At 41.7% G+C, this 27,792-nt stretch overlaps 1 protein-coding gene across 5 annotated transcripts; it reads left to right on the top strand.

Annotated features, from left to right (window-relative positions):
• slc39a10 (solute carrier family 39 member 10) lies at positions 1-27,483 on the top strand. Of its 5 annotated transcripts, none has more exons than XM_027152464.2 (11): positions 12-177; positions 11,576-11,653; positions 14,769-16,139; positions 16,217-16,385; positions 20,382-20,557; positions 20,687-20,860; positions 21,409-21,529; positions 21,754-22,023; positions 22,130-22,210; positions 25,007-25,197; positions 25,641-27,483. In XM_027152464.2, exons 3-11 carry the CDS (start codon positions 14,790-14,792, stop codon positions 25,791-25,793), a joined length of 2,685 nt encoding a protein of 894 aa, XP_027008265.2. In that variant the 5' UTR covers positions 12-177; positions 11,576-11,653; positions 14,769-14,789; the 3' UTR covers positions 25,794-27,483. The 5 variants fall into 5 exon arrangements, with proteins under 5 accessions (XP_027008267.2, XP_027008265.2, XP_027008266.2 ...); XM_027152465.2 differs by lacking the exon at positions 12-177 and adding an exon at positions 7,354-7,501; XM_027152466.2 differs by lacking the exon at positions 11,576-11,653 and having other exon boundaries at positions 1-177.
• Positions 27,484-27,792: the final 309 nt, after the last annotated feature.

Consider the following 27,792-nt stretch of genomic DNA (forward strand, 5'->3'; position numbering starts at 1 on the left):
TGCCGCGCTCTTTCAGCTACACGCTAACGCGACAAATTACGCGTAAACACAGTTGGTGAATGTCCTTCCTGCGCCCCTCACTGGGCTTTATGTGCGTTTCCGGGTCTGCTGCGGCATCTGCTGTGTTTTTTTTTTTAGTACCGAGCGGAGAGGAGATGCACACGGCACTTGAGTGAGGTAACTATATAAAAAAAAACCGCGATTTTGTTTTCACACACTCCCACAACATGGACCCGAGCTGCGTACCGACGCGTAGCCAGTAGTCATGTATTTTATTTTATTTTTAATGTTTTAATCCGACTGGAGCTGAAATGTGGAAGATCTCGGGCTTCTCGTGCCCTCGCCTCGCTTAAGGCGCACGTTGCGTTGACGTGTGCCTTTACGGAACCTGTAGCTTAGCTTAGCTTAGCACTAGCATTAGCTTAGCGCAAGCATTAGCTTAGGTTAGCGCGAGCCTTATCTTACCGCGAGCATTAGCTTAGCGCTAGCCTTAGCTTAGCGGTAGCATTAGCTTACTTTAGCGCTAGCATTAGCGCTCGTTCTAATGAATGTTTTGGTTTCATTTACGAATATCACTGCCAAATTTAAACAGGTATAAAATGGCGGATAAAACATATTAATAATATTTCGGTTTGTTGTTACTGTGTGTGTGTGTGTGTGTGTGTGTGTGTGTGTGTGTGTGTGTGTGTGTGTTTTGGCTCGAGTCTCATGATTAGCATTAGCCAGGGGAAGTTATTTTAACGTGGTCAGCCACAAAATGTACCACTTACATATTTAGTCAGATCATTAACTGCAGTCTTGTTGATTTTTTGGTGTAAAACTCTAACGGGGTGTTGATTTGGACCGAATAACTAATTAACTAGTTTAAATGGCTCATTTCTTAACTTAACTCTTTTGATATACTGTTAATTACTTCAGTTTGTTTCAGACTTTTAATTCACGACCTAAACACATTTGTGTCTGATAAAAAATGTAAAGCATTTCACGTGTAAAGCATTTCACGTGTAAAGCAGTTCACGTGTAAAGTAGTTCACGTGTAAAGTAGTTCACGTCACTTTCCTTTTTATTTTTATTTTTTTTAACTTTGTGATGTTGCAGTAGTGTAATTGTAGAAAAGACACACGTATATGACAGCGGAATAACATTTATATGGGCATTCAGTGTTTTTGTTTATTCTTTGTTTAGTTTGTTTTCATTTTAACCTTCTTTACGATTTTTAATAAACAATTAGTCCCGTTTAAGGTTAATTACACTCGGGCTGTGTCCCAATCCCCGTTCTTCTCTCTACGTTTGCTCGCGCTCTTTAGTGGACTTTATTGTAATGACGTATGTAGTTTAGTGACACTATCTAGTGCAGTGACTCGCGATTAGGAACAAGACCCAGGACTGTTGAGTGTCATAGTGACATTCAGTCTCTTGTGTTTGTCACAAATTTCTGGGATTATATATATATATATATATATATATATATATATATATAATATATATATATATATATATATATATATAATTCTATAATAAATAAGTTTAGCATTTGTTTATTTAAATCGCCTCACAAGTATAAACTTGGGAAGTAATTATAAATAAATAAATAAATAAAATACTGGTGTTTTTCTTTACTATGTGCAGTTGGGAAATATTTATTACCTTCACACTGTTATTAAAGTGTTTGGGAAACTCATGCTGATGTCATTAAGTTGTAAAGGATGCACTGGATGTCTGAACTTTGTTAGTTTGCAGTGTGTCACAATAACGATGTGTTTGCACAACAGTGTACAACAGCAATGTGTTTCGATGCGTTTGGATACAGACACACTGGTGAATGCAAACGGTGAGAACAGGATGCACTACAAGGTTGCAGATAATTCCTGATAGCACCTGTACCGTTATTGGTGTTTTTTTTTTCTTCCCCCGGACAGTTTGTTGAACGTTTTAAACACAAGACGAGTTTGCGTAGTTATCGTACAGCTATTTTTGAGAATGGTGACTTCACACACAGTTAAAAATATGGGGAAGTTTGTAGTTAAATATAAGACTGACTAGGGTACTGTTTGGATTGGATACAATTTCTAGATTGGTGTTGAGTAATGTTACCACACCAGAGAACTTAATGAGATTTTACAAGATTTTAATGACTATTAATATTTTACACCGGTTAATTTATCTTTCTCTCTTTCTTTATCTCAAAGTTATAAAAATCCAAGTTGTAGATCCATGTCTATTACATCCACCTCATTTTAATACAAACTGATTATTTTGAGCCTCATTATAAGCTTCAAAAGATGGTGGACCTCAGCTCGACTTGTCACAGGGGGTTTTAGGCAAATTATTCAATCCTCTTCATTATTTATTTATCGTTGGGGACAAGTCATGGCCTAATGGTTAGAGAGTCTGACTCGTAATCCTAAGGTTGTGGGTTCGAGTCTCGGGCCGGCCACGACTGAGGTGCCCTTGAGCAAGGCACCGAACCCCCCAACAGCTCCCCGTGCCCCGCAGCATAAATGGCTGCCCGCTGCTCCGTGTGTGTGTTCACTGCTGTGTGTGTGTGCACTTTGGATGGGTCAAATGCAGAGAACAAATTCTGAGTATGGGTCACCATACTTAGCCGTATGTCACGTCACTTTTTTTTATTTTTTTTAATTTATTGTTCTGCATTTTATACACAGTCAGTGCCTTTATTTCAGTCTGAGGAGACAAAAAAAAGAAGTGTTTCTTGTATTTATACTGAAGACAACACACACAAACTCTTTTCCTGCAGGACATGACATAGTCTTTTTTTAGCACACCCATTTACACAAGTTTGTACATCACGAGTGCTTATATAGAAACTGTTGACTCTAGATTTGGAGACGTAAATCGCTCAGAGCGCTCCAAGATCCTACATGCCACTTCCTGTAAGGACGTGTGGCTGGAAAAAGTTCAAACATTGTGGATCAACAAAAGAACCCCCACTTTTCCAAAGATAAGGAATTGACCTGAATATAAAGGCACATGGTGTTATTACTAAGAAACAAAACATACACACAGCTGTGTTTCAAATAAAAATGGAGTCAGACTGCTTCAGTGTGATGGATTCAGCTGATGAAGACGTTGTGGTTTGCTCTGGTCTCTTAGTAGAGCTTAGGGCTCTTTGTGTGAAAAACAGTGTAATCTCTAGTTTGTGAGCACTTACAAAGTTCACTTGCTATTTGTGTGTGTGTGTGTGTGTGTGTGTGTGTGTGTGTGTGTGATTTCCACTGCACTAGTGCACAACTTCAGAAACCACACAAGGGCCCTAATGAGTGTGCAAGAAAATAAAAGAATTCAAGTTTTCCTCAAGTCGCAGTTATTGCGTCTCCTAAGGAAGCTTCGTGATTAGTGTTTTATTAATAACAATATGGTATTGTTTAACTGTAAAACACAACCTGTAGACCAGTTACGACTGTTGTTACGTACAGGCTTAAATAGACTGGCTTAAGTTGGCGAATGTGCAGGGCTAGTGTCTGATACTTTACTTAGTTGTTAATCAAGACTATATATAGATGATTACTGATGCCTGGATTATGTTTTCTTACTGAAAGACTTCTGGCTGTAAGCTCCAGATTTCTTTTTTTTTTTTTTTTTGCATTCCTTCTTTCTCCTCATGGAGGATTATTATTATTCTTTTATCATAATTGGTAGTTTTCCAAAAATGTTTCTGCCGTGTAAGGTTAGTGCTGCTGTTTGTTTAAACAATGAAAGTCCAGATGCTGTTTTTTTTTTTTAAATATATATTTATTCATTTTTTTTGACCGGTCAAAAAAGGGCAGGAAGAGTAAAGGTTTATCATATCGTTATTTTTTCCCTATAATAACATTACATGTATTAAACTTATAACTCTATAAAAGGTAAAGTGCAGACAGCTGGGATCACAAAACAAACAATCATGAATAAAGACACACAGGAAGAAGGGGAAAGTAATATGGCTCACTTTCATACGAAACTTTGCTAATTATGATAATAGTAATAATCTCTAAATCCGCTGTTTGTCCTTTACAGATTACAGACTAACCCATTGTACGTTTCTAAGGTGCCTTTTAAAAGAAAAAGGAAAAAAAAAAATCTAATTGAACCAGAATTGTATGATTAGTTTTATTTGTCTTCATTTACACTACTCGATTGGTGGATCGATGGTGCTGTGTGGAGTTAGTAATCTATCACACTGTAATACTTGTGTTTTCTGTTTCACAAGTTTCAATTCCTCTCCAGTCGCAATTGTGTTTCTTTTTTGCCCTAGTGACAATAACCATGAGCGGCTATATTAAGATCACGTCGGTGGCCGTGTGTGTGTAAGGGGTGTGTGTGTAAGGGGTGTGTGTGTAAGGGGTGTGTGTGTGTGTGTGTGTGTGTGTGTGTGTTTGGAAGTGTATAAACTTTTGAGAACAGACCGTTCTTGTCAAGGGATTAATGCTTCAACACGCTCATGTGTGTAAAGTGGATTTCTTGACCGTGCGAGTTTCAGGTCTTCGGGCAACGCAGACAATTTTGAATCACTGCCGAAAGACGTGTTGATAAAAGCCAAAGAGAATTGATTTAAAAAAACAAAACAAAAACAAAAAAAAGGCAGGATGGAGGTGTAACTCTGACCTTTGTGTGTCTGAGTAAACAGACTAACCCTGGCTCACCAAACAGTCACTCCATCATGTTGACGGAGCAGACTGGAGTCTTTCTTGACTCAAATGATTCACTATATACTAGGATGACTTTACATTTTTTTTTGTTTTGTTTTTTTAATTCTAGCAAGAATGAAATCTGTGCTTTCTGAGTTCTTAACCTTTTCTTAACCAGCCAATCATCTCTGAGACCTTTGAGTCAGCTCGTTCTTTTTACATCTGCCTTGTCGAATTACAGTCGAGCGTTTTGTAGTTACCTCTCGCCAAATCAGTGCTCTAATGAATCCCGACCCGTTTCATTACCTCCCAATGAACTCCGGCTTCGCGCCGTTCATGAGCGTTATGAGCTTCACGACAGTCGAGCCGACGCGGCATCGGTATCTTCTGCTTGTCGGTAATCTCTCCTGGCGGAGAATATACACCCTGGACAGGACGTCATGCCATCAACACACTCACACACGTTGGCTTCACACACGTGTAACCATTCCAGCTTTCCCCTTCATTTCCCCGTCACACACTTTGAACGTTCATACCATCTGTATATTTGCTGCTTTGGCGGACTCGAATCTCTGCACCACACCACACCCACACCGAGCTTCTCATTCTCGCATCATCATCAAATCCTTCATTTTTGTGCTTTTTTATTACTTCACTAAAACATCATTGCCGTCTTACCGGCGATCTGTTAAGCCGTTCTCACACCAACGTGCGACGTTCCATAAGCAACTCGCAACGCTTTGCTTTGTACACCAGATGTGCATGCAGATGTGCGTTCGGCATTCCTTTCTGTGCCTTCTGGTTTTGTAAATGTAACGAATACAAATCTGCATCGAATCTGTCAGAATTAAAGTCTGTGTGTTTGATTAAAATTTGCTAATCCAATATTTATTTATTTTTGTATTTTTCGCAGAAACTCAAGAGTGCATTATATAGATTCTCACACTGTACGAAGGAACACGATCAAAACAGATCAAAATCTGCCGCACTTGTTGAGCGTAACAAAGATCGATGCTGATGATCGTGAGCGCGCGAGCGGAGACACCGTGGTGCTTTAGCCAATGTTAGTATCTCGATGTGTGTTTTTGGTACTATGGAAATTCTGGTGTCCTGGCTTTGCATCCATGAGCACATCTCCCCACGTAGTGACGTTACATCAACATTTACAGCACATTTTCCCCTTTGTTTCTATAAAGGTTTTATTTTTGGGTGTTTTATTTTTTACAGACGTTCCTTTCTTCAGTTCAGAACTGCAGTTTATAGACATTAAATATTATTATTATTATTATTATTATTATTATTATTATGAGAATTTAGTTCAGCTTCATTGTTCTTTGATGTATTACTTTCTTCCTCGTGCTCTTTAACGCTGGGTCGTAGCCGCTAGTCCTTATTAATAGTCAAACATTTCATCGGCCAGTTGTTCAGGATTAAACTGTGTGAATGCGCGGAGGTCACCCTGCTCATCGGTCTTTAGGTTCTGTCGCTGAGGCAGTTTCACGTGGAATAAAAGGTTCTAGTCAAATCCACCGCGAGCATGTGCTTTAACCGTATTGTTATCGATCTGCCTGCGGGTGAATATCCTCCGAAGCTTACCTGCGGCTATTATTTCTCATCTCACAACAACACAAACACTTAGCTTTCTAAACCCGGCGCTGCACCCGTTCCGCCGGCCGCTTAGCGTCTTTTAAGAACGATGATATTAACTGGCTTCACTTCACAGTAGGTTATTAATCCCCAAGGCGAAACGTGTCACCACTAGGACTCAACAGTTCCTAAGACTTTATGCCACGAAGCAAAAAGAATGGAAAACCAATATGTAGAAAAGACCGTCTGTGTTCTTTACAGTCCGTTCTGATCGTATGAACTATATTACAGGACGTCGTCTGTGGTCAGAGGTCGTGGTAGCGTGTACGCGGAAAAAGCGCACAGTAGTCATGAGTAACTGCGTCGTAAATAGATAAAAGTCGCACCGTGAAAAATTTGTTGTGCAATACACGGTGCACTAGTTGACGGAAGTTCAGTAAAAGTGTCCACGGTCTCCAGTGTCCGCTCGTCCCCAGCTTGTCCTGTACCTGTAGCTGCTGTAGTCTGCATGGCACCAAACACTCCCGGACTGTTAATTAACACGTAATTCCGTACTGAGGAGCGACAGAAAAAAATAGAACATCCTCACGTAATACACGAGCCTGTGAAAGGAGTTTATTGTACTTCCGTGGATTGCGGCTGTGCATGAGATCGACGTTTACTTGTGCTCATGTGACTGATGCCTCGACATCGGAGTAGACGAGGGTTAAACATGTTGGCCTGAAGAACGATGGTTCAGACCAAACCAGGGCTCACTTGTCTTTACTAATGAGGTCATGAGGGAAATATCCACACTTTTGTTTTTATCTATTTTTTACAGATGAATATTATGAGTGCTGATTTAAATGTCCCAGAGCTGCTGGTCGGTCTTCGAAGTCGGGTACGAGATCCTAACCATCTAGAAAAATGCGTTGAGTTTGTCCGCTATATTTAGTTTAGAAGCAGTTTTAAGAACAAACCAGAACCAAGCACCGGGTTCTTTTTCCCATCGAAATTCACTAGAGCTTTACCAACATTTAGTGACTCAATCTGTAGAAAAAGCAGAAGTATGCAGAAGATGATGCGGATTTGCAGACGAGATGACGAAAGCAAAGGCTTGTGTTGGCCGAAAATACATAAAGTCCACGTGAACCCGTTTGCCTAACCATCGAGCGAACCATAACATAAGGTCTCGAACTGGTTACTGATTTTCACTTTAAGTGAAGCCTGGGATTGTGTCTGCTTCATGTGATAACAGGAGATGACTCTCGCCCGAGGGTCATCCTTTACCACCGTTAAGAAATCGGGTCAGTTGATTTCTTCTTATTTCTATCGATCAATACGATGAACTATTTTATCATTTGTCTTTCTGATTCTATTTTTTGAGACACTAGAATACCGTTTTTTATTTTTATTTCCCCATCCAAAATAACGGTTAAGTGCTTTACGGTCACTATAGCGAAAGGAACATGTTCTTGCTAGACACGGTACTATCACCACACACTAAGTCGTTGCCTCGTTTGAACCTATTTTGCCCCCCCCCCCCCCAAATTGTACATCACTAATATTAAAAGTGCCACTATAGTATATATTTATTTATTTTTCATGTAGTAGCTTATGCTAATGTTTGATGCTCCATAGTGATGCTAGAACAGAATTTTTAAATACTACATGGAATCCCAGACAAGTTTGCATCATCCTTAGACGTTTTACGACAAAGTACGACATTTCTCTCTCTCTCTCTCTCTCTCTCTCTCTCTCTCTCTCTCTCTCTCTCTCTCTCTCTCTCTCTCTTTTTTTTCCCTCTCGCTCATTTTCCCCTGACATCAGATTTCGGTTCCTCATCCCAACCCACCCTGTAACGTGACTCCTAGTGTCCTGAGAGCAGGTTTTCTATATGTTCTGAATTTGTGCGTGAGAAAATAAGTTTAGAGTTAATAAGTTTTGCCGGTCATGTGACGGAAAAACTCCAACATATTGCGGAAAGTCAAATACGGATAAAGAGGATTTACATTCTTGACATGCGCAATAATAATATTGTCTGAGTTTCACTGCTTACAACATGGTTTAAGGGGTCAAACTCAACCTGGATTTTATGTGACTTGTCAACGTTTATTAAGGAGCTCAGAGAATGGAACAGTCACATTTACTGTTGGTGATTTGGGCGAAGGAGAGTCCTTATTCAGCTGGCCATCAGTCAGCACCCAAAACATGAGATCTGATCGTTGAAGCATTCATAATGCTGGATCTCTGCAAATGTTCACAGTTCACTGGTGTCCAGGTTTTTTTTTTTTTTTTTTGGCGCTGAGGCATGTGGTCGCCGCAGTAGCTGATTAACTTAAATCCCCTTCTCCACCCACTCCTATGCATACAAGACCACATCCTCACCCATATAAACCCGAATCCTCGCCGACGTAAAGGAGTTCCAGTCTGTAGGCGTTCTAGACAGTGCTATAGAAGAGCATCGAAGGCTGATCATCTCCGTCCTTCATCTATCCAGACATCTCTCTTTGGATGAAAGGTACGCAGCAGCGGGACTCTGGAGACGTGTTGCAGACTGAATCGCAGGTGCATCGCCGCCCGACGGTGATCTCGAGCGAGGCCACTTGTTATTGTTTATTAGAGTTCCAGGGTTGGAAGAAGTATTTCAGGAAGTGGTACTGTTCCTATTTTGAAGTTTCGGAAACGTTTTTGTGACCCAGGTTTTATTTTCACTTTTCTTTCTTTCTTTCTTTCTTTCTTTCTTTCTTTCTTTCTTTGTTTACCGTCCGCACACATGATCTGATTTCAGGACAAGTTGCCGTACCGCTGTTAAAACACCAGTTCCTGTGAACCCTTTTCTGATGTTTTGACAGGTTGAGCTCCAGACTCCGATACCCATCGACCCTAATAATAATAATCTCGCTGGTCATCTATCAGGGGGGTTGTACGTGTTTAGTTTTATGGCGTGTCTGTTTATTTTTAAGGTAGGTGTGTGTCTTTTTGACTGAAGGATCAAGGATCTTTGGGCTCGGCTCTCCACACCGCAGGCGTTCTATCCAAACAGATCTGTCTCTTTAGACAGCTGGGATTCACTTGATGTTTCAGTTTACAGAACTGACCTTCAAGCGATCTGAATTTTATTAGGTAGCATTTTTCACACGGAGTTCAAGTCAAGTACTTTATATATATAAAAAAAGCTTCAACAGTTCTGATACTGAGTACTAAACAGTCAGGGACTTTATGGAGAGATGCTGTGTGAGTTCCTCACGTTTATGATTCACCTTTGTGGCGTCACCCGGTATGATTTCAGTATTGCAGCATTTTTACACATTAGAGTATACGATAAGACTCCAAAGCGATATTGCAGCACCGGCGCCGGTATCCCTGCGTCACTAAACCTGATTCTGATTTCCGGAAAGTTCTGCCGAAGTTTGGTCAGCTGAAACCGTCACCCAGCTCCACTTTGCTTTAATTTCCCCAGTGGTCACAGAGCACACACTGTTCCTCCTGCCATCTGCCATTGTGTTCAGAGGCATCTGCTCATCTCTCCTGACCCCGAGGGCTTTCCAAAACATATGTAAATGATACACAGATTCACAGTCGAAGAAGAACGGTGTGCTCCTGTGGACTTTCGATGTTACTCTAAAGTTTAACAGTCGTCGGTACATTAAGTGAAGCACGCCATTTCTTTAGACAGGAGAGAAAATGGATCGTTCATGTTGTGATAGCTTGTGAGTCACATGTTGTTGGGGGTTGGATTTTTAGCCATTACTTTCTTGTGTATGTCTTTCTGATTAAACCGTGGGAAGAGAGACAGGTATGGAGGCACAGATCCAGTTGAGAGATAGCGAAGCTGCAATGAAGGTGAATTGCTGCATACAGCGAATCTTTTCACTGGCATTTAGTAGTAGAAAACTACATCGATTTCATTTTTGCATTTAACATATGACCTGCTTGTTCACCCTTAAGCTCTATACGTTTTCTCCAACTTTCCAGACTCTCTGTAGATGCTTGGTTAGGGTTAAAAACGGTTTATAAGTGGACTTACGACGTAACACGGACCATGCTGTAAAAGTCGTATCATGTCATGGCACCCCGAGTGTCTTCTAAGCCTGTTCACACTAATCGTGCCACGTTCCTGCTGTCTAACATTACCATCAACCCTAATTTCCAGGTCAACTCTAACTGCCTAGAAAATAGCTGTCCGTCTGTGGGCCGAACACACAATACGGCGTGTGCGTGAGCCATCAGCGCCGTCTTGACGTTTATGCTTGATGCTACATACCTACAGTACACCCTCGTGCGTTAAAACGAAATAATGCAAACGACAAACTGCCAGTGCATGTTAAGAGATGAGACGAACCCAACATCTTGCTTTCATGAGAAGCTCCCAGAAGAGAAACCGTTACGATGGATCCGAAGCTTCACAGAAGTTCAATCAGATCTTGTGTCCTCAAGCTTTTGGTTTAATTTGGTTTAATTGATCTCCCAGTTTAGCTGATTGATATCCATGAACTCTCAGCTCAGCAGGTGATTACATATTATGTATTTTACAGACCTGTCTGCCAGTGTGAGAGAGAGAGAGAGAGAGATTGCTAATTAAATAAACAAAGCAGGGTGTGATTAACTGGATAATCCAGACAGCTCTACTGTAAGACCCGTCAATCTGGATTCCATGTTGCACTGAACCGGCGATGGACTCGTGCTCGAGAAAGGCCGGAGAGACGAAGCGAGCGCATGAGAGTCATATGAACTCAGCTGACATAACGACTTGGGGAAGAGGGTGTGTACGTTTTCAACTCAGTACCCTTTACTAGCCGAATCCCTGCCAATGTAAGCACTACACTATTTTGTTCTTGTTGTCATTTTTCCCATCTGTGCTCGTGAAATGACCTGCTCGAGGCTACCGCTGACCTTCTAATGCCCAACAGTGTTGTCACACACACACACACACACACACACACACACACACACACCCAATTCTATGCAGGATGTTTTATAGGTTTCCCTAGAATTCAGCCTCGAATTCGGTCGAGCCTCCTGACCCCTTCCAGCCTTTCACCAGATCAAACGATACGTTCGGAAGCAATTCGCGTCCTGTGCGTTTGGCGCCCACGCACCACTGAGGAGCGTGTTTTTTGTGTTCGACTCGCCTCCATGCTGTTCAGCTCCTCCGCAGCCCATGGTCCTAGAACACGTACATCCGACAGCATTTCAAAAGAGGATCTAATCCTTCCTGCTCTCTGCGTTCATTAATAGTACAGTGTGTATGACCTTCATGCACCTTCAGATCTTTCAGTATTAAACTTTGTTAGGCTCGGCTTGACGAACGTTAAAGGAACAGATCTAATAACGTTGATTTGACAGTAATACTGGAATGATTTTGCTTGTGATTTCAGTTACAGAGCAGAGTGAAGAGCTGGGGGAAACATCTTTGGATCAGGACCGGGGCCAAAGTGGAGGGCCGTAGTTTTACGGTATGTACCGGTGTTTCAGTTTTACTTCTAGATCTGAAGGAATCGTTAATTAAATGATGATAAATAATCGCCGCAATGCATCTCTCGTTTTTGCACACAGGGCTATTTTATCTTATTAAAGTGTGTACGTGTACGTATGTTTGTTCGAAACAAAACCACCGACTGTGTGGGGGGGGGGTTAAACTTTTTAGGCCGCACCCACACTTTAAAGGTGGGGTCTCCGTTGTTTGAGAAGTGCTTTAGAAAACTGCAAAAACAAAACAAACGTGTAGCCAATGAGCAGAAAAGGGCGTGTCTCGTCAATATGCGGTGGAGAGAGTGTCCAGTGCGCATGTGTGACATTAGCAGAAAGCGGTTTTAACGTTGACATGGAGGATAAAAACAAAGAAAGAAAGCGATGAAAGGCTTACGATAAGGACAAGAAGTAGGACGTGTTAATATAGGATCAGCTTTCCAGCGCTGGAGAGAACTGAAGGAGCAGGAAGTTGGCCACATATTCACAGGTTGGAGTTTCCCGAGTCAATAACTCCTGAGCTAAACGCTGTTACTACACAAATAACACCTCTTTTCTATCGTAGTAATGTATAGAGGCAGCTACAACCGCGTTTTGTGTAGTAACAGTGTTTAGCTCAGGAGTTATTGACTCGGGGAAAGAACTCAGGAGTTGTTCCAAATCCTGTGTTTAAGCAAAACTAAAGTTTGTTTCCATATGAAAAAGGTTGAACATTACATATCAGTTAATTTTTCAATAAATATTCAGTTTGGCCCATGACTTTATCTCAGTTTTATATTTTGACCCACTGTGAATTTGAGTTTGAGTGTGAATTTGACACCCCTGCTTTAAGGACAATCACTAAATCATTTAATTTGTACTGCCAATATTTACCTTACACATTTATGTTTTTCACATATGTTCTATAGTTTTTATATAGTTTATACTTTTTATTTCTACCTCCATTCTACCCATATTCTACTTCCATTTGATTTTATTTTTATCCTTATATATATTTTAATCCTTTATATCTTGTATGTATGTGTATGTAATAAATAAATAAAAACACGTCAGGATTATCTATATCACAAGTATGAATATTTGGAGCAGTAAACAGGTACAGATGGTGTGATTTCATTTCATCTATGCAGTAAAAAACTCAGAGCTTCAAGAGCGCTGTTATACAGTTACGGCTGTCAGAACGATTATTGCTCAGGCATCTGGACCTGAACATGTGACTCTTCCGCAACACCTCTAAGCCTCAGTGAAATTCCTTCATCCCCGGTCATCCATGCCTCCTTTCCCAGCAGATTCCGGTCTGATCCGAATTGTCTCATGATATTTTTTTTTTCCCCAAACACGCGCCTATGCAAAAAAAGCCCTTTTTGCAGGTAACAAAGAGCACATTGAGCAGGCAACACTGTCTTATTTGTGTGTCCTGATTGCCTCAGAATAGGCTGTATTATTATTATTATTTTATCCTATCTCCTCAGGGGTTCAGAGGTCACTCTAGTTACATGTTTATAAACACAGTTGACGCGCGCTCAGAGGACGGCTCCTGAAACGCCAAACCGAAAGCCAGAACACCATCTCACTCGCATGTCTTTTTAATTTGCATTAGTGCGTCGATTGGGAAGCAGATACCCGAAGCTGTAAGTACTCCACATGACGCGCTCAGGCTGGAGAATCCCATTGAATTGGCTCCCTTCATGTTTTAGGGAAGGATTATTGTTATTTTTTTTTTTTTAAAGCAGCATGTGGCCTAGCTGAGGCGTGCTAGTGACACAGTAAAGATTTATTATCCGCTTTGAAGTGTAATAAAGAAATATTTATTCTGTTATCTGTTCAACGTCGCGTAGAAATTGACTGCTCAAGGATATTACTGGCCTTAAAGCATGTGAGTTTTTTTTTTTTTTTCTCCCATTTCCCCCAGGACTAATGACATGATTGTCTGATTGTGTCTGGGCTAATAGCAGTAATGGCAATTTCACAGCAAATTTCTTCTTTAAATGTGATGTAGTTCTAAGAACGAAGTTCTCCTTTGTCACATCTGTATCGCTCGAAATGACTCTGTTCTGTTCTTCTGCAACGCTGAAGATTGACACCTCTGCTGCTCCATTACCTTCTGTTGTTCCACTGATCCTTGAAAGGATGGAAAATCAGCGGGTTTTCATTCAAAACGCTGTTGGCTTTTTTCACTCCTAATCCCTTCGCACATATGCATTTATTTCTGGATTTGAAGGCTGTGATGGAAACCTCACTCTCGCGCTCTCTCGCTCCTGTACAGCGTATTCATTTATACACACCACCTCTCCATTACAACGTCCTCTTTCTGTCATAAGATTCTCCCACAACAGAGTAGCAACATCTCTTTCTCAGGCTGTGGTCTTTTGTGCTGGTTCTGTCACTCATGCTGCTTTTAACGTGACCCCGGTCCCAACATCAGGCTGTTGTAAGAGGAAAGACATTTATCGCAGGAAACATCTGTCGCTCGTCGTTGCTTTTAAAGCTCTTTCAAACGTTATGGTTCTGCCACTGTTCCAGAGCTTATTATTGCTTTGCTAGTATTTAAAACTAAAGCTATATAGATGTATATGAATTCAGGAACCTTGTGCCTGTCTGTATATTTGTAAGCTTCTGTTATATAGTTACAGTTTCATCCTTTGTTTGTTTGTTAAAATGTTCCACCCCGTTTGGGGTTATGGCGTTCTGGTTGTTCGGCTGGTTCGAATATTGTGTTATCTTTTTTTTTCCGTAACCGTACCCTGCTTTCCTGCTGCAGCGGCTTAAATTCCAACATTTAATGCCACAACCGTTTTTTTATGTTATAGCTCACTAGGACTTGAGCTGCCTCACTTTGCCTTGCACTTTGCAAAGTTTGTGCTTCAAAGCTTTTGCTGCGTGCCCTTGATTTATTATTCCCCAGGACTTCAAGACCTTTCAGAGACATCTGTCTCTGAAACAGTCTAGTTATGTTTGTCTAAAGGTAATTGTGTGTAGAGAACCTGACTGGTATTGTCTCAGCGATCATGGTCTTGTTATTTAATAAAAGAGCTGATATTTTTCATGCTGCATGAAAACAATATTAATCTTGTACCTGTTTTGTTTTTCATGTGTTTGCAGTGGTCTCGAAGTGAAGAGACAATGAGAGTTCACGTTCACACCAAGTTTTGCTTTCTCTGCCTCTTCACCCTCCTGTTCCATCAGTGCACCCACTGCCATGAAAGCGGCCATCACCACCACCACCACCACCACCACCACCAACACAGTAATGACCACGACCACGGGCATGACCACGACCATGTCCATGACGACCACCAGATATCAAGGGAGCCCTACGTGGGCCCACCAATTCACCTGATACCCGGGAACCAGAAAGGAGCTGCAGAGCAGGAGCAGCACTACTACATCCAGGAGCTGTTCCGCCGCTACGGCCAGCAGGACCGGCTGGATTTTCATGGTTTCCAGAACCTTCTGCTGAGTCTTGGACTAGGCAAAGTGCGAGTGGTGGAGCTGGATCATGAGAACCTGGGACATGACCATGTGGCCCATCTGGACCTTCTGGAAGTGCAGGAAGGCCTGCATTCACATTCACCTGGTCACCCGCACTCACATCATTCCCACCACGACCACAATCATCACTCTCATGGAGAGACCAACGGAAGCTCATGTAGTCCGAATCTCACCGCAGCAGTCGGTCCTACTGTTGAAAGCAAATCTCATGGACGGTCAGGCAAAGATGGTGACCACGATCATGACCATGACCATGAACAAGACCAGCATGTAGGTGATCATAAACATGAGCATGGCAGTACTCAGACTCGAAGCGTTGTTTATGACCATACGCATAACAATCATGAACACTCTCATGGTCACTCACATGACCATGATCATGAACAGGACATTACTCAGACTGAAACACCTGATCATGACCATACCCAGGACAGTCTGGAGCACTCACATGTTCACTTGCATAACCACACAAAGGAACAAACCAGTGAGCAAACACAGGAAACCAATGATCTCACTGGACCATCCTTAGATCACAGTAGCCATGAAGATAAGACACAGCCTCATCATCATGGGCATCATCACCATAAACACCCTCACCCTCACCACTACCACCACACTCCAGACACTGTAACCAATAGGAACTCTACTCAAAACACCTCAGCATCCCTTCAGATTAGCAATTCTGAGGCACTCTCTCTCCAGCCCTCCAGTCAGCCTCCTAACTCCACTTCAAAAAGGATCAGGAGGCCACAAAGGGGTAAAGGACAACGGGGGCGAAGCAGAACACCCAACCCTACTGACAGCACTGTAGTCGCTGATGGTGCGGATGAGCATGAGCATGATCACGACCATGACCACGACCACCATGTGCATCAGCAGGGGCAATCCAGCAAAGAAAAACGTGCAGTACCAGCAGAGATGGGGAACCCGAACACTTCTTCAGCTAGTCGATTTGAAGACGGTCCTCATCTGCATGAGGAGGTAGCTCACTTCATTGTTATTGCATTAACTCTTGAATTGTTGTGAACTGTAGGTCATTCTTTGTCCTCGTCTTTCAGTGTCTAAATCTCACCCAGCTACTGCACCACTACGGCCTGAGCCCCGACTCGCTCATTTCCCCAGCACAGTTCACCTACCTGTGTCCTGCCCTGCTCTATCAGATAGACAGTCGCCTCTGCATCCGCCATTACCATCAGGTCGACATTCAGGAAGCGCCTCCAACCTCAGGTACAAGCATGCTTTAACAAATTCAGCACACAGTCCTCGTTAGTTAACGCTTTAGAGGTGAGTCCGAAGACACTACGCTCACATGTCTGCTTAATCTGCGCTCGAGCAGGGGCGGTTCTAGGGTTTCATCTTTAGGGGGTTTAGCCTTCAGTGAGAATTTAAAACAAGAAGAGTTTTATATTATATATTATATGACTACATAGTAAGCCAAAAGTTATGCTATTATTAGCTGGCAAAAGTGGACACCAAAATGTTATGCATGATGTAATGATGCCATTCTCGAATCAGTTCATGTATGTGTGCATTCTCTACCAACAGTGTGTCCAATGAATGACATCATTAATAAACTAATATTCACAAGACAAAGACCAAATCAATAAATGTTATTTTTATTTAATATTGATATTGCATTAATATTTTGTTTGTGCTTCAACTCTGGTAATAAGAATAGTGACATTTCACTGCTTTTGGTTGCCGCCGTTATAGATAAATGCTGCGCGTACCTGAGTTTCTCCGTAGAGCGTGCAATGATTCGCCAAACCTCCCTTATTGCAGTCGCACACATTTCATCTGATTTTATCTTGTAGTAACGAAGATGCTTATTGGAAATATAACGGAGTAAAAGTATACATTTTATCTAGTAAATGTAGTGGAGTAAAAGTGAAAGTTGACAAATTTAAAAAGTACAGATGCGTGAAATTTCTACTTGAGTGCAGTATCGAAGTATTTGTACTCCGTTACATTACATCACTGGTTAACTGTTTACCTCGGAGCACCACTTTTCTGTTGCTGCCGTTTCTCCGAAGGAACGTGTTTTTCTTATTTAAAAAAAAAGGCTGTTTTTTGAAGGTAAATAGCTCTTTATCTAAATTTATGTGCTATTCAAATTAAAATTCTTCTCGTTGCTTGATCTATAAAACCGTCGTGGTTTATTTTCTTTGTCTGGGTTTCGTTATCTCCCTTTGTTTTAAGGTTATAAATCACTGCAATAAAGTAGTAAAAAAATCATGTGATTCGCATCAAAGTACCTCACTCCCCACCCCACCCCACCCCCCACGAGGCAATCGGCAATACAAAAATAACCTACTGCAGGAGGCAGGGTGAGCTCCCATGTTTACTGCCGGTAGAGTAATTCAGACAAACACGAGATTAAAAATAAATGCACTGCCACCATACAGACCGTATACAGACATCTGGGTTTATTTCGGCCACCATAGTCGCACAATTGTAACAGAAAATGAAACAAATTTTCAGAACGGCTGTTGAATTTTACATAATGTACAAGAGTTCAGTGTGAATGGTATCTTTGTCTTTGGCTACATCTTCCCTGAGGAAAGCGATCACATGTCTTGCTCCTGCTATGTGGGAGTGAACACTGGACACTTCTTACATGTGCACAGAATGTCATCGCACTGAAAACGCAGCAGATATCTGTGGGTTTAGATGCATTTGCAGGTACTCCAAAGTGAGCCTGAAAACAAAGCCAAAACCATGGCAGAGATTTTGTGATAACGGTCTCGTCTCCAACTCAGATACTGAACCTCCATATGATCCGAGCACGTCAGCCGTAAGCTTGACGTGAACTCGTGCAGAAAACGATCTCGCTGAAACAGACGATCCGCCACGTTATGTCTAGGGAATTGATTCTGGAGTTTGGAGTTTAACTTGGCTTGAAAAAATGCTAACACGAATGCAAGTCATTCAAAGCGAGCCTTACTTTATAGAAGTTAAATGTAATTCGCCTACCATTACTATGTCACTGCTCTCATGATTTAATAATTCCTCATTAGTTTTTCACCATCACATTTTATTACCGGCTTTTTAGCCGTCTGGTTAGTTTCACATCATCCTATGGCGTCCTTCCTATCGACGTGCAAGTGTGTTGTATCGGCAGCGCTCACCATTTTTGATATCAAAGCTGGGACAGAATTTTGTACCATGTAAAAGCAGCATTATTTATTAAAAGTTTTTATTTTTTATCGACAGTCAGTGAGACTTTTTTGTCACTATATTTATTACTAATCCATTAAAAAGCCACAGATAAACTACTGAATCACACACTGATAACTAGGCCGGTACATCAGTAAATAATTGACACTTGTACTAGTCATTAGAAGTGTGTGTATGTGAGAGAGAGAGACGGAGACACACTCGCTGGACATGAGCTTGAGGGTGCCATTTATTAGGCTTATATAATTAGTGCAGTGTATCTGTGGGTGATTGCTTTTACTTCCTGAGACAGTGTGCGCTTCTCCTTTACAAGTTTATAGTTAGTCATTTTCTCATTTTTAGCAAAAGGAAAAAGTGGTAATTGCATTTTTTTAATGATCGCACATATTAATGTGGTTAACTGTAATTAAAAGATCACAATGCGGAGTCACAGAGTAATCAGTTCTCCCCCGCAAATCTTGTGAGCACTTTCAATACTTTTTAATTATTTTTTCTCTTTTTAATCTGATCTTAACACTTGTCCAGAAATCTGTGCACAGATTAAATACAGTGTTAAATGAACGAATTAATACCTTGTGCCGTTTTTCAGAAGAATAGTATCTGCAGTCGTTATAAACAGTGCCTCCCAATGACAAAGCTATCAAAAGTGTCCTCAGAGTATGACCTCGAAAACTTTTAAATAACTCTCATTAAAATACAATTAAAGTGATTGCCTAATTAAGCTAATTAAATTTTTACCCCGTGCATCTATTACCACTTCAGCATATCTAATCAGGGCTACCATTGTGAAGTTTAAGCAAATAATCTTCTGTGTAGACTCACTGTCGGGTTAACCTGAGCGCGTTCACATCTAGTAGACCGAATCGAAGGGAAATGTTTTCACTTTGCTTTGGTTTTTACATTTAGAGTATTTAGGTTTGGAATTTTGAGGAGTGCGCAAATCTCAAAATTCACAAAGAGCTGGTTTCAAAGCTTCTGCATTTTGTATCCAGGCCCCACATGGAAGCGGACCGAACACGTCACGCTCAGATCCCTGGAGTTGTTTTGATCCACTCCCAAGTGTGACCGCGGTGTTCTCGCCTGCACAAACAAACTGCATCTGGCTTTGATTCAAACTGATAAAACGGTGTGTATGCGACCGCACCCGTAGACAATAAAAATGATCATGGTATAGAACAAGTCAAACTCTGGGTCAACTGAAAGTCGTGACGTGATTCCCGGCCACGTTCATAAAACTTCACCCCCAGGATCTACAGCACCTTGTGGAGAGCTTAGAAAACTAATCCCGGACCTGAATGAGTTTTCTCATTGACTTAATACACTTCTGCTAATCCACAACTTCATTTTGCTACTCCTGAGCTCCCAGTGTTCAGATCAGGCAGTGTGGCCGCTTCATCTCTTCAGACCTGCCTGATCCAACCTGATGCCTTACTTCTGTTTGGAGGCTTGTGGAGTCTTGGAGATGCCCACTGCTACCGGATGGCTCTGCACGGACAGCCGGGAGTCCCGTGGGGCTGCTACGTACATAACCACTTGAAGATCATGCCGCCATTTGGCAGCTTTGAAAGCAAGGAATTAGCGTTAAATCTATAATGAACAAAGAAATGATACTGATTTATAAGTTTCTTAAAAGGTCCTAGTTGCACCGCCCCACTTGGCCATATACAGTTTTAGAAAGGGGATTATTTATAACCCCACTCTCCGATGCCACCCAGATGACGATGGATTCCATATTGAGTCTGGTTCCTCTTAAGGATTCTTCCTTATATTGTCTCAGGGCATTTTTACTTGCCACTGCTGCCTCAGCCTCGCTCATTTGGGCATCAATATAAACTTCATTTTAAACTTTGGAATTTCTATTCAGATTTTTTTTTTAGATTACTATGAAGATGTTTTGAGACAATGTTCACTGTTAAAAGTGCTGTACAAATAAAACTTTATTGAATACGTACTATTGTACATTTAATGCCCGGTCGTACAAGTACTGCATGGAGTTGATCATATTAACCTTTCAGCAGCACTGAGAACTTGATCTTATTGTTTCAGCGTGGGTCTGGGTGTGTGGCTTCGTGTCCATCACCGTGATCAGCCTGCTGTCCCTGCTGGGCGTCGTGCTGGTGCCCATCCTCAATCAGTCCTGCTTCAAGTTCCTGCTCACTTTCCTGGTGGCACTGGCAGTGGGCACGCTGAGTGGAGATGCCCTCCTCCATCTGCTGCCTCACGTAAGACGAAAGTGACTTGTGTTTAACAGCCACAGACGGCATGTGCACTGCTTTATCGGGCATTTTGATAGACCTTACGGATTGTGTTTTCTGTCCCAGTGCACTAAGCCTCGTGCATTTATTTTCTAGTCTCAAGGAACCCACGACCACGGTCAAAGTGAGCATGAGCTTGGAGAGGAGAGCGTGGATCTGCTCACAGAGTTCGACGGCGTGTGGAAGGGTCTGACGGCGCTGGCAGGAATCTACCTCCTGTTTATCATCGAGCATTGCATCACGATGATCAAACATTACAAAGACCAAGGGGTACGAGACGGTTTCAGACAGCACAGGGGGGTTAGGGATGGGCAAGGTTTCAGACAGCACAGCACAGCACACTAGCATTAGTATAAACACATACTGGTACTAGTAGAGTGTGAGTGCTGGGAAAAAAAATTATATTCTAACGCGTTTAGCTAATGCTAGCTTAATTGGTGATGCAGTGAAGAATGTGTAGAATTTGATATAAGCTAGATTGCAGCTAGAAATAGCTGTAGACTTGTGTATAATTAATATAAGTAAATAAAAAATCAATTTGCAGCAGTTTTTCACTAAAATGAGTTACATTGGTTTTAATAAAACAGCACTCACTTATTTTCTGTGTACTAAACCTAATATGACAAACTGACACATTTATAGATGACCATTTATAGATCGTTTGATCCACATGTTTTTGAAATGGCCTGGCGTATGAGAAGGGATTTGATCTGAAAACCAACCTGAAACACTGCAGTGCAGCTACTTTAGAACAGAAAAGGAAGGAGAGTATAGAAAAGGAGGAGTGTTTTTGCTATAAAGGTGTTCTCTCTGTGCAGGGTAGCTTCTTTCAGAGGAGAAAGAGAGGCAAGGATGCGAAGATTGGGAAGAAGCTGTCGGATCACAAACTAAACAGGCGCTCAGATGCAGAGTGGATGCATTTACAACGTTTAGATGAGGGTAAGTCACTTATCAGGCAACTTTCAAAAACTATAAGGCTTTTTATGAAATTTAGCAGACACCCTTTGAGGTATAAAGTTACTGCTCATTGAAGCAATTTGTGAAAATGTCTAAAGACTTTGTTTAAAAACAGCCAGTGACTCAGCTCCTCAGACACTACATAGTAAAAAAAGACAGTTTTTCTTTCCCCTTCTTCTTCTTTTTCTTCCGCTTTCTGCAATCAGCTTCCCAGAGCGCCACTCCGATGATGGAAGAGCAGCCTTCAGATTCTCCCAGCAAGACGCCACTGGCCATTACGGACACGGACACGGACCACCCAGTAGACTCAGAGGGAAACAGCAAGAAGGCCAAAACAAAGAAGCACGGCCACGGGCACTCGCATCACGACCACTGCCATTCAGAGAAGGACATGAAAGATGCCGGCATTGCCAGCATAGCCTGGATGGTCATCATGGGAGACGGCATGCACAACTTCAGTGACGGATTGGCTATAGGTAAGGCAATTACCATGTGCTTAGTCTGTAAACAATAATCAGTCTTAGAATAACAGTTTCACAATATGAAAACCGACCTATGGCAGAGCTGTGTTCTATATTGCAGGTGCTGCGTTTAGTGCCAACATTACAGGGGGCATCAGTACATCCGTTGCCGTCTTCTGCCACGAATTACCTCATGAACTGGGTAGGTCATTTTTCAAAACTAATGCAAACGTTGACTCGGTCGAAACTGTTGGAAACTGGAATACACCCCAGATTTAATCGGATTATCAACATTTCCATTTAAATGGTAACCTTGAGCTGATCCAGGTCTATTAATAACTGATATTCGAGAAGAATCTCAGTCCCTGTGATCTTAGGTCAGTTCTGGGAAGTCTAGTACAGCAAGAAAAGGTTTTATTTCCCCCTTGCAAGGGATTTTTTTTGATTCAATAATTCATAATTCACACCACACGGGTGCCGGAGTCTTGATACATGTCTTACTTGTACCTTGAAGCATTATTCATATACTCTCTTGCTTAACTTTTTTTTCTGCACCCGGAGGATGAAAAGTGATATCGATCTTGGAAATGTTACGATTTTCTAGTAAAAGCTACTCTGGGACAACAACAAAGAGAAAAGCTGTATGAAGTAAAACTTTCAGCAGCAGGAAGCAAAACACTACAAAACTTTCTTCTGTTCTCACAGCAGTCGTAGAGCCGTGCCTGAAAATCCAGTTAATCTTCATTCATTCATTCATTTTCTACCGCTTATCTGAACTTCTCGGGTCACGGGGAGCCTGTGCCTATCTCAGGCGTCTTTGGGCATCGAGGCAGGATACACCCTGGACGGAGTGCCGACCCATCACAGGGCACACACACACTCTCATTCACTCACTCACTACGGACAATTTTCCAGAGATGCCAGTTAACCTACCATGCATGTCTTTGGACCGGGGGAGGAAACCGGAGTACCCGGAGGAAACCCCAGAGGCACGGGGAGAACATGCAAACTCCACACACACAAGGCGGAGGCGGGAATCGAACCCCCAACCCTGGAGGTGTGAGGTGAACGTGCTAACCACTAAGCCACCGTGCCCCCATTCAGTTATTATATTAATACTATTCTCTAATCTAGAACGCAGGAGAAAAGTAACTTTAATGAAAGGTTATTGTTGTTAGGATTGCTATTATTTCACGGTTATACCCCAATGGGTCTCATTTTTGTCTCTAACAAATATCCTACTAAGAAATACAGATATATTTTCGATTCCTGGTTTTTTTATACACTGTATGACCAAAAGTTTGTGCCCCCCTGACCATCTCACCCATACTTGCATATTAAACATAATCCTCATTCTGGATTTATTCCCCATTATGCTGTTATAACCAGCTCCACTCTTCTGGCACTAGATGTTTGTGTTTGTTCATTTACAAGCGCATTAGTGAGATCAGACGGAATTCATCCCAAACGTGTTCAGTGGGGTCGAGTCCGTGCAGGACACTCGAGCTCTTCCGCTCCGACCTTAACACACCGTGTCTTCATGGATCTCGATTTGTGCACAGTGGTATTGTCATGCTATTGTTGTTCAAGTGGCACGAAATCGTAACGATTGAGCATTCAGAGACATTCTGTATAACCGTGCACTCCAAACAATTTGTGGAACAGCCACATCTGGGGGTCTGGATACAAATCCACTAATTACATTTACAGCATTTAGCAGACACCCTTATCCAAAGTGACTTACAACTGAGGGTTAAGGGCCTTGCACAGGGGCCCCGCAGTGGCAGCTTGGTGGACCTGGGGTTCGAACCCATGACCTTCCGACCAGTAGCCCAACACCTTAACCACTGGGCTACCACATACTTGCTGTGGAAGTACACATCCAACATTCTGAACAAAGCCAAATATGCATAGCTCGTAATATTTATTAGACTAATGTTTAGAGAGAAAGAAGGCCTCCGACTTCTCGTCCCTGTTGTACCTGCTGTATTTTCTCAGTAAAACAGGTTAAGCTGGCGTTAAGGGCGCTGCCAGTCAGTGTGAATCACTCCTGGTGCGGCCGGATCTTTTGTTCCGTGCAGCAACATTACTGTACTGCGATATTTCTCCTGCTTATGTGAGTAATGGTATTTCGTTTCCAGAGATGCCTCTTGCATCCCATATCGATTGATCACCTCATCCCAGACATCAGCTGGGGAGCAGAGAGGTTCCATCTATCTCTGTGTACGTCTGCGTCCTTTCATGTTTAAATGAAAAGAAAACAAACAGTACCCAATATGTCTATGCCATAGATCGATCAAGTCTGAGACAAAACAAACCCAAATATTCTTTATAGTGTTTGGGTTACCTGGCAGGACTGTCTGTTTGTTTTTGAGTTCATACACACTCTTGTGTGTCCTGTGTGTTTGATAATATATATATTTTTTTTGACTGACTTTTACGGGCACGTGTAGTGTTTATTTTTGCCATCTTAAGGGAATGATGGGTCTACCAGCACCTCTCCACGAGGCACGGCACAGTGGTAATGAGCGCTCTTTAGCACCTCGAGGCGCAGCTAATTTCCATTGACGGCTGTTTTAATTGTGCCTGTCGACACGAGGGGAGTTGGGAACCAGCTCGAAAGCGCTGCGCAGTTGAGGCTGTCACGACTCCACCGTTTTTTGTTTTTTTTTTTAGATGGATTGATGCATGTGACACATTAAGGCATTCTAGACAGTAATTAGCAGGGAAGGAGGACAGGAGACACGACATAACGAGAATCTAGGCCAACAATCGACTTTTTCTGCATTTTTACTCCGTCTTGCTTGGGGATTGAGACCCAGTGCCAATTGTCTATGTTCATTTTTAGCCTGTCACCTAAAATAACATGCTATTGAGATTAGCGCAATGGAAGCGTGTACGTTCTCGTGCCCGTCTACTGGGTCGTCCTTGAGTAAGCCGGTGTTTGTGTGTCTGGTGTGATGTATAGGTTTGACTCTGTTCTTGTTTTTGCCTGTAGGTGACTTTGCAGTGCTGCTGAAGGCCGGGATGACGGTAAAGCAGGCTATTGTGTATAACTTGCTGTCAGCTCTCATGGCCTACTTCGGCATGCTGATCGGCACAGCTGTGGGTCAGTACGCGCACAACGTCACGAGCTGGATTTTCGCCGTCACAGCTGGCATGTTCCTCTACGTGGCCTTGGTGGACATGGTAAGAATGAATAGACTCCTGAGGAATTACAAAGTAGAAATGCCATTCAGTTTCTGTTTAAAAAAAAAAAAAAATATATATATATATATATATATATATATATATATATATATATATATATATATATATGTATATATATATATATATATATATATATGTGTGTTGTATATATATATATATTATATATGTGTATATATATATATATATATGTGTATATATATATATATATCTATATATATGTGTATATATATATATATATATGTATATATATATATATATATATATATATATATATATATACATATATACACACACACACACATTGTTCCTACACAACAAGCGGTGGTGGAGCTGGAGTATTTTACAGCTGTAAAACGTTTGCCTGAATGTCTGCTCAATCTGACATCGTTGATGTTTAAAGCGACTTTTCTTTTGTCGGACAGTTGCCCGAGATGCTGCACGGCGATAGCGAAGAGCACAAACGCTGCCAGCTGGGACACTTTGTCCTACAGAATGTAGGCATGCTCACAGGCTTCGCCATCATGCTGCTCATCGCCATCTTCGAGGACCGCATTGTGTTCGACTTCGACTTCTAGCTCCGTCTCCACGCCGGCAACGTCCTCCTCCGGAAAACATGGCACAAAGGGTCCTCCTGTCTCGTTCGTGTCCTTGTGTCTTCATTTGCTCTCCAAGAGGGCCTCGGTGGCTTACGGTGGACATGCAGACAAGAACATTTACAATTTAGCTACATTGTCCTCTCTTTCGAGTAAGGGTTTAAAACCTGATTAAGCACAACACAGATGCAGAAACACAGACCTCTCTCTCTCTCTCTCTCTCTCTCTCGCTCTTTCTCTCTCTCTGTAAATCTCTCACTCGCTCGCTTCAAAAGCTCAAAGCGCATGTCCCAGTGCTCGTCTTAACGTGGTATCAGTATCCTCTAAATATCACTACATATCACTGAGAATGAAGTCCCAGAATTGAAGGAGTTTCCCTTTAATATCATGATGGACAGACTGTTGAGAGGCAGCTAGCACAGCCAGCCAGCCATCCACCCATCTATCTATCCGTCCATCCATCCGAGTGTAGTAGTCAGAAGTAGGAAGAAGAGCTAAGTTTTCACTCGTTAGTACACTCGCAGACCCATTAATGAAGAAATGTGACGTCTCTCGTTGTGTTTTGTTTTGTGTTGTCGAGCCACGAAGTAAGAGCCTCAAAAAAAAAAAAAACATTCACAATTTACATACTGTACCCGGAATGAATGGCAGCCATTGTTTGTGCCTGGTTTAAAAGGAAAAAAAAAAGAAAAAAAAAACCTCTCGAAACTGTCCTCGTGTGCTTTCCAGCAACAGTTGCATAGATTTGCTTGCTTTTCATTATGCTGTAGTAACTCTACTGTTCCTAGTCAGTGCTACAATGATCGCTCCCTGCAAATCCTTTCATCTGTACATCATCAAGCTGAGTATTTGAGTATTAGTCCAAAAAAAAAAAGTGCAGAGTGTTTCGGCGCACGTGTAGATTAACGTAACGGCAAGGTCGAGCTGCTATGCGCTAGTATTTAGTAAACTGTGATTTTGTTGGATCAGCCAGATCACTACACAAGGTATTTATTTGTTTGTGTTTATCGTCAAGCCCACACTTTCTTATCGGTTTTTCTTGTTTTTCATATATTTTTTTTCATGAATCAGTTTTTGTCTACATCATTCATGACCATTATTCCGCTCTTTGTTTCCCTTTATCCCAAGTCAAACCGAGGAATTTTCACGTCTCCCAGGGTGCCGACTCTTATAATAAGACACTCGATCAGAAACAGTTCTTTGCCAGCGATTAGCAGTTTTGAACATAAATGCAACCTAGATTTATCTTTCGACAATTCAAAACCCTTCGGTTCGTTCTCCAAACTCCGAGTTGTCGTATTGTTTTAATTAGGCTAATTTGCACTTGCAGAGAGGTTTCCTTTCTTTGTAATCTAAAACAAATAATGAAGATATATACGTTGACGTTTCGGAGACGCTAAACCACTTGCACCGCACTCGTAGAGTTTCCCACCGTACATTCCATGGGCCATGTGTTTTCTGCTCGATCGGCTTCCTCAGCAAACACTCTTGTTCTGTTCTGTGTAATGTATATAAAGATCAGTCACCTTCATCTCGCCAACATTCTCAACTAGACCTGAAACATGCATGTGGCATGAGCTAAATGGAACAAACGTGTTTTTTTTTTTTGTTTTTGTTTTTTTTGTTTTTTTCTGGTCAGTGTTTGATTTCTATTAAATAGAGTAATATGTATGCTGAGCATTTTGTTGAGCATTTTGTTCGTTTTTGCTCCTTGGTTATTAGTGCGTGTTTAAACTGTGAAGTAATGAAGGCACGATTTCGGAGTTTACCTTGATGATGCTGGAGTTTGAGCACCTTTGAGCTCAAGGCGGTTCAAACAAACTTTTAATCAAATTTTCTGGATTAGAAGTGTGAACAGAGAACTTGCCTAAAGGCATGAGCTACGATGAAAAAGTGCTAATTTACTATTTAAATTCCAACATGGAAGGGTGGGAAAAAAATGTTTAAAGGTCTTGATTGACTTTTTTTTTTTGTCGTCTGT

Source organism: Tachysurus fulvidraco, chromosome 6 (assembly GCF_022655615.1).
Source record: "Tachysurus fulvidraco isolate hzauxx_2018 chromosome 6, HZAU_PFXX_2.0, whole genome shotgun sequence".
Lineage (NCBI taxonomy): Eukaryota > Metazoa > Chordata > Actinopteri > Siluriformes > Bagridae > Tachysurus > Tachysurus fulvidraco.

Excerpts from the sequence above, each read along its gene's own strand:
- slc39a10 (XM_027152466.2), top strand. The coding sequence starts at position 14,790 with ATGAGAGTTCACGTTCACACCAAGTTTTGCTTTCTCTGCCTCTTCACC. Across the intron at positions 22,024-22,129 it reads CAGTGACGGATTGGCTATAG|GTGCTGCGTTTAGTGCCAAC; the intron begins GTAAGGCAATTA and ends TCTATATTGCAG. Across the intron at positions 25,198-25,640 it reads ACGTGGCCTTGGTGGACATG|TTGCCCGAGATGCTGCACGG; the intron begins GTAAGAATGAAT and ends TTTGTCGGACAG.